The sequence below is a fragment of the Castor canadensis genome, chromosome 2 (genome assembly GCF_047511655.1).
Source record: "Castor canadensis chromosome 2, mCasCan1.hap1v2, whole genome shotgun sequence".
Classification (NCBI taxonomy): Eukaryota; Metazoa; Chordata; class Mammalia; order Rodentia; family Castoridae; genus Castor; species Castor canadensis.
The window spans coordinates 131,234,396-131,248,865 of record NC_133387.1 but is presented as its reverse complement, the minus strand read 5'-3'; the positions used below and the strand labels follow the sequence as shown (position 1 = coordinate 131,248,865).

At 42.9% G+C, this 14,470-nt stretch overlaps 1 protein-coding gene across 15 annotated transcripts in view; it reads right to left on the bottom strand.

Moving 5' to 3' along the window:
• Positions 1-14,470, bottom strand: part of Eif2ak4 (eukaryotic translation initiation factor 2 alpha kinase 4) — a 97,970-nt gene that overhangs the window by 41,410 nt on the left and 42,090 nt on the right. For all 15 annotated transcript variants that reach the window (XR_012445405.1, XR_012445404.1, XR_012445406.1 and 12 more), the window contains 7 exons: positions 12,929-13,012; positions 12,507-12,629; positions 10,489-10,593; positions 8,222-8,279; positions 7,436-7,515; positions 5,250-5,351; positions 3,275-3,328 (listed from right to left, as the gene is read on the bottom strand). Coding sequence is in view for 12 of the 15 variants with exons in the window: in XM_074065641.1 (XP_073921742.1) it covers positions 3,275-3,328; positions 5,250-5,351; positions 7,436-7,515; positions 8,222-8,279; positions 10,489-10,593; positions 12,507-12,629; positions 12,929-13,012 (606 nt within the window). In the remaining 3 variants the exon portion in view is untranslated. The remainder of the gene's footprint in view (positions 1-3,274; positions 3,329-5,249; positions 5,352-7,435; positions 7,516-8,221; positions 8,280-10,488; positions 10,594-12,506; positions 12,630-12,928; positions 13,013-14,470) is intronic.

Sequence of the window (14,470 nt, the reverse complement as noted above, 5' to 3'; positions counted from 1 at the left end):
TTCATCAAATATTTTCTAGTTATATATCTAAAATACTCCTCTTCCATTCCTGTCTTAGGCTGAAATAAAAAACACAGGTAATTACTTTTCATGTGACAGAAGTTTTATACTATAAAGAAAGGGACTGACCAGATAAAACTTTTATGAAAGTTATGGTAAACTGGGAGAAACAACAATGGCCTATTCAGCATCACAGACTGTGCTAATTTCTGCGTTAGTGGAAGTTATGCAGTACTGCCTATCAGCATTTCCGACGTTGTCTCTTTCAGATGTGATGCAGTGGTTGTGACGTGGGTGGTGGCTTTGTTGATGCATTGGTGTCGACTTTAATGGCGTGGGCTCAACGGTCACTAACACTTATGTGATGACAGGAGAATAATCCTGTTTATGGCACAAGGTTTGCAAGGCTGCCTGCATGCGTGTAATTCAGTAAAGTTCTGGACCACCACAGCTCTCACAGTGGAAATGCTAGAGAAGACTGACTGTGTCACAGGGAAAGCCTGAAATGAACATGCAGGTATGAAACCCAGAACCACAAGAAATAACTCAGTTCAAATGAATAATAATAGCTAACAAACAAAGTAGAAAAATTATGCAATGCATTTTCTAATGGTTCTTCCCTAATTAAACAGATGTGGCAAAATGTGTCCCTATATCCATAAATAAGTCTCATGCCCTTACCGGGAGTTTCAGTTGGGGACTTTGTCCTTGTGTTCCTGTGAGAGAAGATTTCAAGCAAAATGCAAAATGTAGTGAAGGTAACAGTAAAGTTTATTAAGAACAGCAATGTTTATTAAGAGAAGGAAGAACATGCCCCCACAGAGGGGGGCTGTCCAAGAGGAGATTGATAACGTACTTCCCAGCTTTACTGGAACTTAAGGGAAATTTTTAGAGAAATCTTTTGTAAACTTACCAAGACAGCATTGATTTTTTTTTTAAAATCAATTATATGTCTTTGATATATTTGGAGCAGTCTTTTACTATAAGACAAGCCTTATTTTACCAAGTAAAAACCTTTTTATCCAGAGGATGTCCTCTTACTTACAACTGTCTTATGGGTCCTCATGCCCTACCATATTCCATCATCTGTATCTCAGGATGACTCTAACACAATCTTTGGGGAAGTTTTTAGAGAATCATTTATAAATTTGTCAAGATAGAAGGGGTTTGAAATTTTTTAAATTAATTATATCTTATGATGAACCCTACCACAATTCTTCTGAGACAGGTTTGTAGACTTCTTACCTGCCTATTTCCATTTTGGAACAATCCTTGCCTTTAGGACAAAACCCTGTTTACATACAAATGTTTTTACATCCAAAATGCTCTTTTTCTTTATAACCTTCTCACCTCCTCATCCCATACTTATCGGTTCCTTTTTACTTTGTCACCTGTCCACACATAGCTGCAGATACTATGCAAACTTTGTTACTGCTTGGATTTTTAAAAGAGTGCCTTTAGCTTATTTTTAACTTTGGTCTTATGAATCTAAGCATTATAGAATGTTACATTTTAGCTAGGGCTGGCTAAGATAACAAAACTTCCAAACTACTTTGAATAGCGATGCTATCTTAGTACAAGCAAGAAGGCAGCACAAGGGAGAGAAAATACACAGAACCCAAAGCCTTTCCATGCTAACCCTGTAGTTTCACTTTAGTATACAAAAGGCAAACTGATGGGTAATTATTTGGTCTTCGTAGACACAGGAGAGAGGAGAAATAAATCTCCACCACTGTGCAAGTTTTACAGATCAGAGTAAAACTAAATAGACAGACCTCCCCCTCCTTGGAGAGACTGCCAGGTAGGCTTACCAGAGTCACAGAAAAATAGTCACCTGCTTCTGACTAGGGATCTCCTCGAGTCTCCTGGCTTGGCTTGTCAAAATATGTCACCAGATGTGGGTCACCAAGTCCAGGGGCTAGAAAATTCTTGGTCTCAGAGGAAGAGGGACTCAGAGCAGATGAAAGCAGGAACAGGTTTCTTGATGCAAAGCAAAGTAAAAGTGTACCCTCCAGATGGCAGAGTGAGCAGGCTCAAGAAGGAGCCTGGAGTCTGCTCCTTGACTGGGGATTGAGACCTCAAGTTTTTACCGGGGTCTGTGGACACTGGCGTGATCATCCTGGAAAAATGGGTTAATGTGACATTAACTTCCTGAGACTGAGTTATGTGTCAGGCCCGCCACATATTAGGTGGGTGAGGATGTGGTTGGGTGTTCTTGGCCTTGGATGATCAAACTGGGACTGTCATTTTCTGTGGGCTCCAGGGATGTGGTTGGCAAGACCCTGTTGTATGATACAAGCCGTTTCATTAACGTCAGCAGTCCGGGATGTGATTCCATATTAACATCCCAGCCATGGTTCTCAGTCATCAGGTTTCCTAACTCCTGGCCTGGCCCCTGCATCAATGCTGAATATCAGCAAATTATATAATGTTAGTGCTAATATACATAAAAGGTAGTTAACCCTTTATTTTGCAGGTGAGAAAAAGTAAAGTATGGAGACCATAAATGGCATGTCCATCCAGACACGGAACCAATAAGCAAAAAGTAGCAGATTAAGCAATGTTCTCCTTATGTTCCTGTCCTCAGTGTTAATAAGTGAGGGACTTTTGCCTTGACTATAATTGTCAAAACAAGTCAGTGTAAGGAACAAACTTCCATATAAGAGTATTAATTATTTATGGTTTCATGAAGACAAACAGCACTAAGAAAGACACATCAGAAGTACAATACAAAGCATCACTGAGAACGATTCGTTCATATTCTCAGTGCCAGTGTCAGCTTATGATGTGACACACAGTTGGATATTTAGGATACAGTGGAAATGATCTTGCTTTAAAATACCGGAACATCAGATTGTGTTGAAAACGCAACTCTTTCCTCACAATCTGAGCCATGCTGCCACAAAACAGAAAAAAATTGTAGTTTTAAATTGTATTTTTTTCTTAAAGTCCCAAATTTTATCTAAAACAATAAGCTGTAAAAGCATCCTTCCCCTTGCCCTTGGCTGAGCCAAGGGTACAGACAGCACTTCAAAAGCACAGTGAACTTCACAAAGGAGCTCTGCTGCAGTCTAATTCTTTCTGCCAGCCTTGGCATTTCGTGGTGTATATCAAGTGAATAACACTTTAAGTGCTTTATCTTTTGATATTTTTCCCCACATTGTTCCCAGAACACAAGAGAATGAGTGGCAGACGATCACTAATTGAAAAAGAAGTAAAACAGTAATTAAAACTGAAGATAGCAGATGTAGCAATTAAAGCATCAGAAAATCACCTGCTTTGTGTGCTCTCCATCATCGAAGTCTTCTGGAAACTTTGGAGAAGTGGGCTGAAAGAACATGACATTCAAATCAGCATGCTTAGCTAACTGCCATGGGGAAAGCTCTTATTCACCACAAGCAGGAAGATCAAGTACAGAACTAAAATTTGCTAACAAGGGGACTGCAGAGACACCTTCTTGACACTCCGTGCTCACTCTTCCAAACACTGCAACATTATTTTAAAATAAACTTTATCCAAATGACAGCCTGGGTTACTGAAAGCACCTCCTCTGAGGACAAAATATTTAGGAAATCTAATGGTGTCAGGAAAAGACAAAGTAGTTTTATTAAACACATAGCTGAAAAAAGACATTCTTCCCACCCCCCGCCAAAAAAAAAAAAAAACAGAAACAAAAAACCAAACCATTAACACAAGGTAAGAGAAAAACATTCGCACTAAAACCCACTATATCCCCAAAGCACTTACTTTTCTGGTGAACAAGCCCTCAACTGTAAGATGAACTTGACAACTTAGTTTAGTTATTCTTGGAAGTGAGGGAACAAACATGAACTCCAGACTAAAGAAAGGTCCATCATCCAGTATGCAATCTCTTAAGAGCACTCCAACCAAGGCTGGGTGATAACTGCTTTATTTACTCCTACACCTTGTAGACACAGCTACGTACAGAAAGACAATTCCACTAGCTCCCAAAATACCTCGGAGTATTCTTAGTTTGGGGTTTGAACTCAAGGCCTCATGCTTACCAAGCAAGTGCTCAACCACTTGAGCTATACCCGTAATCCCCTTCCCCTTTCTTTCTTTTTTTTTTGACAGAATTGAGCCTTTTTGCCTAGGGCCATCCTCAGACTCAAACCTTTCTTTTGTAGCTGGGATTACAAGTACACGCCATCATGTCCAGCTTGTTGGCTGACACAGGGTCTCACTTTTTGCCCAGCCTGACCTCTAACTGCTCCCCTTCTGATAGTTGGGATTACAGGTATAAGTCACTGCATCCAGCCCACAATATATATGATTTAATTTAACAAATACTCCTGCTTTGACTTGTTCAGTAAGGATGAGGCAGGCTCTCCAGATCCCTTGCCTATGGGTATGTGAATCTAAATCATACCACCCAAATCGGGCTTTCCACTTTCACCTCAAAGCCATTTTTTTCTAATGGGCACCCTTGACCTCACACTGTAATGCTAGTTCTTCTAGCATAGACAGAGACAGAGCAATGACTAATCTCAAGAACACAAGTGGAAATTTCACAGGGTGAAAAATTCAAGTGACTGCTATTTTTCAAAGACCCATTTAACCGCTGGTCATAGTGGTTTGCCTTCGGCATTACTACACCAGGTCCATTCAGTAGGAATCTTTCATATTGACAACTAAATATCCGTTACCCTGATAACCCATTCCCACAGTTACGACTGTGGTAATATCAATGTTTGCATTCTTTTACATGAAGAGTAAATCTCTCAGACTAGTTTTTTTTTTTTTTAAAAGTAACTATAATCTAACAATTTCTGCAAAATTTCCCCAAACAAAACTAAGTTTCTCATCCTTGAGGCATGTAAGCAGAGGGACATGGCACAAAAGACAAAGTGAAAGGTCCCTCCTAAGTACTGACAGTCTTTGGCTAACAAAACTGCTTCTTTAGCAACTTAAAGGAGGTGACATCCCTGTTTAGAAAACATTCCACTACCAATGAGAACTGGCTACCTTAGCAAGAGTCTTTATGCACACTCACAGGAGATGAGCTTCAATCCTGTTCACCCCAAGTGCCTCTCCTTCCCCTCCTGCTGACCCCCACAGCTCCTCTTCTATGCTCATGTCCCATTAGTATTCTTAACATTTTATGTCTGGATCCTGCATCTGAGCAATGACATACAATATTTGACTTTTTGAGCTTCCTGCCTCGAATTCTATCTCTGTGCCGAGACTGAGTCACTGGGAACTTCTGTACCAAAACACCTGATACATACATCTCGGAGCTGGTTGAGAACGAAGATCCGTTCTGAGGCCGTCACCATGGGGTGATAGGACATCTCAAAGAAGATAATTCCCAGGCTGAAGAGATCCACTTTCTGGAGAAAACAAAATGGCATTACCAGAGGATCAGTACTGTTAGCTGGAATAAAGTATTCCTAAGTGCAAAACAAACCACTCTAGAACAATTTGATGGTTTGTTTTAACAATTATAGGAATAAAGACTGACTGATGACAAAATACTTGGCATGATTTCCCCCAACATTTTCCTTGAAAATTAACTGCACCCAGTTTAGCTATACACATAGCTAGCTCCTGGGTGAAGACTGAAAATAATGGTGAAAGAGGAGGATGTTCAAGACTTGTCTCAGGAGTGCAGCTCAGTGGTAAAGTGCTTGCCCAGCATGTGTGATGAGGCCCTGAGTTCAATCCTCAGCACTGCAGTGAGGAAAAGAGAGAAAGGAGTTGGGGGGCGGAGAGAGAAGAAAAGGAAGAAAGAATTTGCTTTGTTTTGCATCTTCACTAATCATTTCGAAAGTGAAACACAGACCAAGACCTATAGGTAATTGCAAAGGTAAGGTGCTGAGAGTAAAGCCAGACCAGTGAGGACAGAAAGATCAGGTGACTAGTTCTAGCAAAACATGGCAGTGCAGTCACAGAAGAAAGACAGCACATGTCCTTGTGCCATCCCCTCCCCAGGTGCCTGGAGGAGGCCTCGATTTCCCCTGAAAGCCTGGGAACCTGCTTTGTTGCACATGGCCGGCCTGACATAGTTTTTAAAACTTAGCTCTAACTGTTGCCCTAAGTGACCTCATCTGGTGTCATGACTTTGAATCCTATCCATGTGCTGACAACCCCTAGACTTATACCTCTGACGCTGGTCTTCCCTCCCAACTCCAGTCTTGGGTGTCTGATGACTATTGGATCACTGCTGGAATCTGGATTCCGCTGCAGGTCTTTCACCACCATACTGCAGCTGTGTTTTCCCTTCCCCGCACCTCTCCCCACATTTCCTTCCCTTGGTCAAACATCCTCCATGCAGAAATCCCTCTTCTGACATCTGGTCCATCAGGAAACTCTCACTTCTACTCTCCAGTGCCAGCCACCAGCTGCTCTACCTGGACTTCTGCAAAACCTCCTCCTCCAGCTAGAGTGATCTCTTTCACTCGAGATTCTTCAGTGGCTCTGTGCACTGGCTAACCAGCCCTGCCTGACCTGAGCCCTGCCTCTTTTCCAGCTTCCTGTGTGCCTCCCGCATCGCTCACCATGTGGTAGCCACTGACTTTTCATTGTTGCAAACATGCCAAGCTATCCCTCACCCACTCAGGGTCCTCTCTTATGCTGCTATTTCCTCTGCTCACCTTTCCCCTGCCTGGCATGCTCCAGTGCCTAACTTTTTTTTTCTCTTTTTTGTGGTACTGAGATTTGAACTCAGGGCCCCCTGTTTGCTAGATAAGGGCTGTACCACTTGGGCTATGCTCTCAGCCTTTTTTGCTTTTAGGCATTTTTCAGATAGGGTATTATGCTTTCCCCTAGGTTGGCTTTGGACTGTGAGCCTCCTACCTCTGCCTCCTGCATAATTGGGACTATGGATATGCAGCAGTACAACTTGTTTGTTGGTTGAGATAGGGTTTCACTAACTTTTTTGTCTTGGCTGGCCTTGAGCTGCATCCTTCTATCTCTACCTGTCAAGTAGCTAGGATTATAGGCATGAGGCACTGCACCCTGCTCCCAGCCCCCAGCTTTGCATGGTTTGTCCCTTTTGATCCTTTATCCTAATGCTGTCATTTCAGGGAGGTCTTCTTTGTTCAGTTTGTTGAGAGAAGAGGCCTCCTCCTGTAGTCTTGCCGCTGAATTCCATCTCTTTTCTTCTTAGCCCTTACCGTAGCTGAGGATTAATTCTTTTGTTTTTACTGTGTACTGTCTATTTCACCCACCACTGGATAAGCCCCTGAGGGCGAGGGCACAGAGGTCTCACTCTGTGTTCTGGACTTGTTCCTGCCAGCAACAGTGCCAGCACCAGTCCCTGTCTTTGGGCACCAGGCATCCTGCCTGGAGTAACAAAGGGTGAGTGAACGCTCCTGACCAGTGCAGCTGGTAACTGAGCCCAAACTTCTGTGAGCAACATGTTCTTGCCGTTACCTCTCTCTGCAACCTTTCCTTTCCCCAGAGTCTCCTGTACCTGGTTGTACGCAGACTTGGTGCTTCCCTGGACCTCAGGGCTCACATACAGAGCTGTGCCAACCATGCCAGTCAAACGGCCTGTGTGGGAGAAAGAGAGAGAGAGAGAGAGAGAGAGAGAGAGAGCTCCAGCGAGCTCCAGCAAGGGGACCACAGAAAAGACGAAAAAAAAAAAAAAAGGTTAAAGTACACTGTGTGCAACTATGGAACTACCACAATGGAACACCACAGAACTGCTAATGTATGGTAATATAAAAAAAAAGTGGGGCCTGGCATTGGAGGCGTGGCTCAAGTGGTAGAGCGCCTCTTTAGCAAGCACGAAGCCCTGAGTTCAAACCCCAGTACAATAACAGCAACAAAAAGAGAGAGGGCTGATCTGTTAGCCATCTGCAGTGTGCACCATGTGAATAACACTTAATCCTTAGTCCTGAACTGCCACACCCTCTGTCCCGCAAAGATGTCCTACTGTTGCCCAGGAGGCCAGTGCCACACAAGATCCCAGGCAGCCTCACATGACTGCTTGGTATTAGACAAGTAGAGCTGTCTGCCTGCGGGAGCCAGTGATTCTACTAACCCAATCTCTCAGCATTCTAAAGAGCAACTGATAGAGTGAAAAAGAAAAATAAATTAAAGCCTTTCCATAATTTTGTGAGCAACAACTTAAGTGAGCAATTTAAATTCACTTTAGGATAAAGTCTTCAGAAGTAAAAAGCAGGTTTCAGGTTAGGAGGAAATGCTGTGGTCTGCTTATAATACCTGAGTGAAATCTACAGCCTCCTAGATTTACCTGAAGGGTCGGACTTGGCCAAGTGGTCTCCTGCCTGATCATCCTGTTTGCCATCAGTCTACAAATATAAGTAAGCCAAACAGCAAATTAAAATATCATAGTATTCCAGGAATGGCTTGTCCATTTCTAAATGAAGAAATCACAATAGTTAAAATAACGATTTGCTTAAGTTTAATTTTTTTTTAAGAGGGAGCTGAGCAATTCACTAGCCAGCTCCTTCATCTGGACAGAAACACTCAAAGCTTGTAGAAACCCATGAGCGCCCATATCACAAATGTCCAACAGAGCCTGTTTTCTAGGAGAATAAGCATGTACTAAAATTAAGAGCTTCTTCTTTCTGACTTTCCTGCTGCCACATCTACTTCACTGTCCCTGCTGACACCACTTAAGAGGCTTCACCTTCCTGTGTCTGTAATGGTTTTGACCCAAGCAGCACCCTATATCCAGACTGTATGACATCACCTACAGTTCCTGTTATAGGCACTGCCATGGATACTGACCTTTCCAGTCCTTAGTGCCAGCCATGGCCCCAGATGCTTTACCAGTGCTCTAACTTTGCTGATGTCTTTTGAGGTAGGTGCCAGGATGGGGACATTCTACAGGACAAGTGCTGAGAGGTTCCCTAATTTGCCCAAGGCAATGCCACAAAGCAGTGCAGCGACAGGCTCGCAGTCTGGGTTGGTGAGACTTGTTCATACTTCCAGTATCAAGTTACATTCTTCATCTGGAGACTGAGACCCCTCACACAGCCCCTCCTTAGTCGCAGGACACTGCAACCCACCCCACTAGTTCTGGTTGGAACCTCGTCCTTACTGTCCTCCTTCCACCTTCTCACTCCTACCTACCTTCTAACTTAGCCCTGATGTTTGTTTTCACTGTCACTCCAAATCTGATTTTCTCTCTCTGTCTGCCCTGGAAGTGAACTCATTTATACAGCCCTTGGTGGCTACTAAGCGGCTTACAATGTTAAGTAAGACACCCTGGCTCTCAAGGCCTGCCACCTACTGGACTGCTCAACCTTCTAAAGACCCTGTAACCTTCTAGCATCCTCTGTGAGGTGTAGGTGTCTCCTACACCTCACAGTTTCATCCAATCACAGGTGGTCTTCAAACAACCAAGTCTGCTCACCCCAGGGCCTTGGCTTTAATGCTGGACTCCCCTGCCCTGGTGTCAGCATGCCCTGCCCTCAATCTGCTGGACACCCACCCAACCTTTAAGGTCCATCTGAAATGCCACAATTGTTATTCAGGTCCTTCCTTCCTTCCTTTTTTTTGGGAGATGGGATTTTTGCATGTTGCTCAGGTAGATCTTGAACTCCTGGGCTCAAGCAATTCTCCCACCTCAGCCTGAGTGGCTGGGATTATAGAAAGGCACCCAATTGTGCACATTGTTTTATTTAAGATAAACAGAATTTTTTTGCTTTTATTTTGAGATAGGGTCTTGCTATGTAGCCCAGGCTGGCCTCAAACTCACAATCCTTCTGCCTCAGCCTCCCAAGTGCTGGATGACAGGTGTGCGCCATCATACCTGGCTACACAGCCTTTCTTGATCCTCACAACCATAAGTTATTTTTCTACTACCTTTTGCTCTTATTTCACTACTTGCCTCAATTTGCATTAATTTATTTTGTATGTTAAACGGCCACTGTACCATGTTGTGACCAACTAGCACCTTCTGGACCACATGTTCTGGTTTCCTGGTGTTTTCTGTTTTGGAGCTGCATTTTCCTAAACAAAAGCCCCTCAAATAAGAGTAAAGCATCTTGCCAGGTACCTGGTACGGCAGACCAAAGCATCAAATTATTTCAAAAGGTACTGTATGCCTTTTACCTAAATACTTCTCACAAACCAAAAATTTTATGTCTCTGAAGTGGACTGCACTCATTAGAACATACATACCCACACTTTTTTTTTTTTTTTTTGGCGGTACTGGGGTTTGAACTCAAGGCCTACACCTTGAGTCACTCCACCAGCCCTTTTTTGAGATAGAACCTCACAAACCATTTGCCTGGGCTAGCTTTGAATCATGATCCTCCTGATCTCTGCCCCCTGCGTAGCTAGGATTACAGGTGTGGCCACGGCACCCAGCACATACATATTCACACTTTTAGAATCTAAAAGATCACTTGCAGTGAGGTGTTCACACATGTCTACTTCCCTGAGGGTTACGGAAGGGGTCAGGGTGCCCTATCCTGTCTTCTAACACTTCTAGATCATCAAGGCATCTGGGTCCATCTTCAGGAATAGACTAGTTTTTAAAATACTTACAGAAAAGGCTAGATGGTCTGTAGCTAAACCAAAATCACCTATTTTCACATGGTCATCGGAATCCAAAAAAATGTTGACAGGCTTCAAATCCCGGTGAATCATTCCCTGTTGGAAGAGAAGAAGAAACCAACAGCTGCTCCCTATGCATAGTTTACTGCGCTCCCTGCTTACTAACTTGAAAGGCTAACCTAGTGATAAAAACTGCTTGAGGCCTTCTGCAGACCACTCTGGTCCAGAATGTCTGGTCCCTGGAATGTCTCCTGGCTGTCCTGTGACCTCTTTACCATCTCCCAGTTCCACCTGGAGGGAGTCCTTGATTAGGGAAAAAATCCAAGCCTCCCCTATTGGATTCACCAAATTATCTTTCCCACTGCTGCCTCAAAACCCCTACTCAGGCCATGGAGACACACCATATTCATTCCTTCTTCCATTCCTTCCTTGGCACTGTTTCCCCTGTCCAGGACACTCTTGCTTCTCTGCACTCATTCACATCATATCAACATTTTCAAGGGCCAATTAATTTGTGAGCGTTCTGTAAAATTCTAACAGTTCAACTTTGCACCCCCAGCACACAGTAGTTGCTACATGAACTCTGCTTTCTCTTCTTCCTACAGGCTCATGATACTTACTGTTTCATGCATTATATGTAATACTAGAAAATATTACACATAATAAAACCACTTTGTTGTATGATCTCTTCCACCACTACATGAAGGTAAGTTCTGGCTTCCTCCAAAAATATGAAGCCCCTTCAAGCATGGGGTTTGTCACATGCTTGTGTCCAGGAAATGACCAGCAAATGCTGAGCAGCTTAGCTACAGAGAAGGCGAGCACATGAGGCATAGTTCTAGGACCCCAGAATGGTGCCACAGGTAAGAGCTCTAAGAGCCTTCATTTAAGCGCCTTTTTATTTCCCATGTTATAAATTCTGCCTCCAACAAATCATTTATAGACTGAATATACAAATTAAAGTTCTGTCTCCTCAGTATAAATGTAGCATTGTGTAATTGTTTTAAGGTTCAAGAAAATTGAGGCAAAGTCAGGAGTTGATTCAATTTTTAAACTGTGGCAGAGTTTCATCCTCAGTGAGGCCCAGTAGTGTTTACGTAACACCAGAATCTCTAGCTTTAAAATGACATTTCACACATGTAGCTGTTTCTCAGTCTCATCCCTGAACTTGCTAGATGGCTCTCTAGTTTATTCACGGTCCTAGGAAGAGTAGCACTGCAGCTAGGATCAAGTCTCGGTATGTAGTAATTGCACTTTATTCTAAAACTGATCAAGGGGTCACCTTCCACATCCCGCATGTATTCAAATATGTCTTTCTTGTCCAGAGGTTGCCAACTTTTTGTAAACAATCAAATAGCAAATATTTTTGAGCCTTTCAGTACAGACAGTCTTTGTTGCAGCTACTGAAATGTGCTGTTATGGCAATATATAAGCAAATGAGCTTGGCTGTGTTCCAATAAAACTTTATTGATGGACAACGAAATTAGAATTTCATACAGCCCACAGGCCATCCAAAAACTGGTGGGAGTTAGATGCCCCATGGGCTGTAACTTGCTGCTCCTGTCCTAACCTTCAACATTTTTTTTGAGTTTTGATATGCAGTATTGTTTCTTGTCTTCTGACACTTTGTTCTATTAGCTACAAAAATAGAATAATTCAATACACCCATAGTTTTCTACTTTGTTTTTCTCCATTCTCACAATTTATTTATTATTTACTTTTACTAACTTATTTATTTGTGGTGGTACTGGGGTTTGAACTCAGGGCCTTATGCTTGCTATGCAGGCGCTGTACCAGTTGAGCCCCTCCATAAGACTTTTTTTTTTTTTTGGTGTATGTTGGGTATTTTTGAGATATGGTCTCGCTTTTTGCATGAGCTGGCCTTGTGATCTCTGCCTCCTGAGTAGCTAGGATTACAGATGTGGCCACGGCACCCAGCACGTTTTATTTTTATAGTCATAAATTTAAGTAAACATAAGTTTTCAGATATGAGATGTGGTAAGGTTTACTTTCTCGTGGATATAAGCCAATCCATCCAGAATCTCTCGAAAAAGCCTCCAGAGTCTGACAGTGTCGCGATGCAGCCCCTGGTCAATGGTGTCGCGGAGTGTGCTCTTTTCACAGTACTCCATCTACAGACAAGAACAAACCAGGCAGAGCTTGATCACATAACAGGTTTAAATGAAGGAGGATAACTGCAGTTAATGTAATTATCCATGTTAGAACGTATAACATGGATTTTAAACAGTTATGCTATAGGATGGCATGAGTTCCAACCTGGAGGGAGAGGGCCTCCATGCTGTATGTCCCTAGAGATTAATCTTTGGCCATGCCAGCAAGACTTGTCTGTCATGTTGGTGCAGCACCCTGAAACACATCCACCAGCAACTACTAGAAGCCACTGTGTCACTGGCTGCTGCCAGGAACTCACCTGGATGTATAGGTAGTGCACAGCCTCTGTTGTCACTGATGGCTCACTTCCATGGCAACTGTTCTTTTCAATGCAGTCTTCATCCTAACCCAAGAGGAACACATGAGAACTCAAACTGGAGGCTGAAGTCAAACAAGACCATCCTCAAGAATTCGTGCCCACTCCGACATGGCCATCCTTTTGCGGTAGGGAGAGGCAAACACAACTGCCTTTTAGAAGCTCGTGGCAATTTAAGCCAAGTTTTTTCCAACCAGAAGCTTCTGTAGAGCTTACAGGTCTGTTGTTACTACACTGAACAATGTGAAAATGGGAAACAGGTAGGTACCAAAGATGGCACAGTCTGTAGAAAGACCCCTTGCGAAGTCAGTTTTTCCTATCGCTGATGATGTCTACAGATAAGGGCATTTAGAATGCATGCAGGCTGATGTTTGAAGGCTTCAGTATGAATGGGATGCCTTCCCTTGGTGGGACTTAGCCAAAGCAATTTGACTGTGGCTACACAGTCAAAAGGCACACTGCACTCTGGGCCATGCCTGTGAAGGATCAGCTTAACTCACAGCAAGTGATCCACATACCATTTCTCCACACGGTTAACCAGTGTGCCCCCTGTAGATCCTTTTCCTTCTAATTCATGGTATCTTTTTAAAAAAATTCTGTTTTTCTTCTGATAGATGTGTTTAAATACTTGTATTTCCAAGGATGCAAAAAGCACTAGTTAGTACCTGGCCATTTTTGATTTACAGTTTTTATGAGTAAGAATTTTTCAATATTTTTTCTTTATCAAACAAATAATCAAAAATCTCTCCTGTGAAAAACCAGGTTCCAGTCCTGAGTCACTTATACACCCTGGGGATTGTCTGTGGAAGATGATTAATCTCTTAGCAGCTTCGATGCATCACTTACAAGGCCTGTGGGATACTGCTCTTACCTGGGCAAAACCAGAATCATAAATCTGATGCCCCCAAATAATGAAATGCATGAAATATTAAAGTCAAGCATAACTTTTGCTTTAGCAATAGCTTAGCTTATATATGCTACCATCCTGGTTAAATTTATAATTAAAAAATTTTAACTAAGGCTGGGTGCCAGTGACTCACACCTGTAATCCTAGCTACTTGGGAGGCTGAGATTGGGAGGATAAAGGATTAAGGCCAGTCTGGGCAAATAGTTCGAGAGACCCCATCTCCAAAATAACCAGAGAAAAATGGACTGGAGGTGTGGCTCAAGTGGTAGAGTGCCTACTTTGCAAGTGTGAAGCCCTATGTTCAAACATCAGACCCATCAAAAAGAAAAAAATTTAACTGAGAGGAGTTTAAGGGATTTCAACTGATAAGGGAAGTACTTAACCCACTGGCTAGTGCATCCCGACCTCCCTCAAATCAACTGAACTGCTTATATAACTGAGCCCACAGGTGTACTCTTCTTTATCTCCTATGAATGCACCTTCTACCTGCTGATACTAAAGTCAACACACAACACTAGTCACAGAAACTCTCCCAGCAACAAGAGTCAGCCCAGCTTCACCCTGAGCTCCAGGCACCA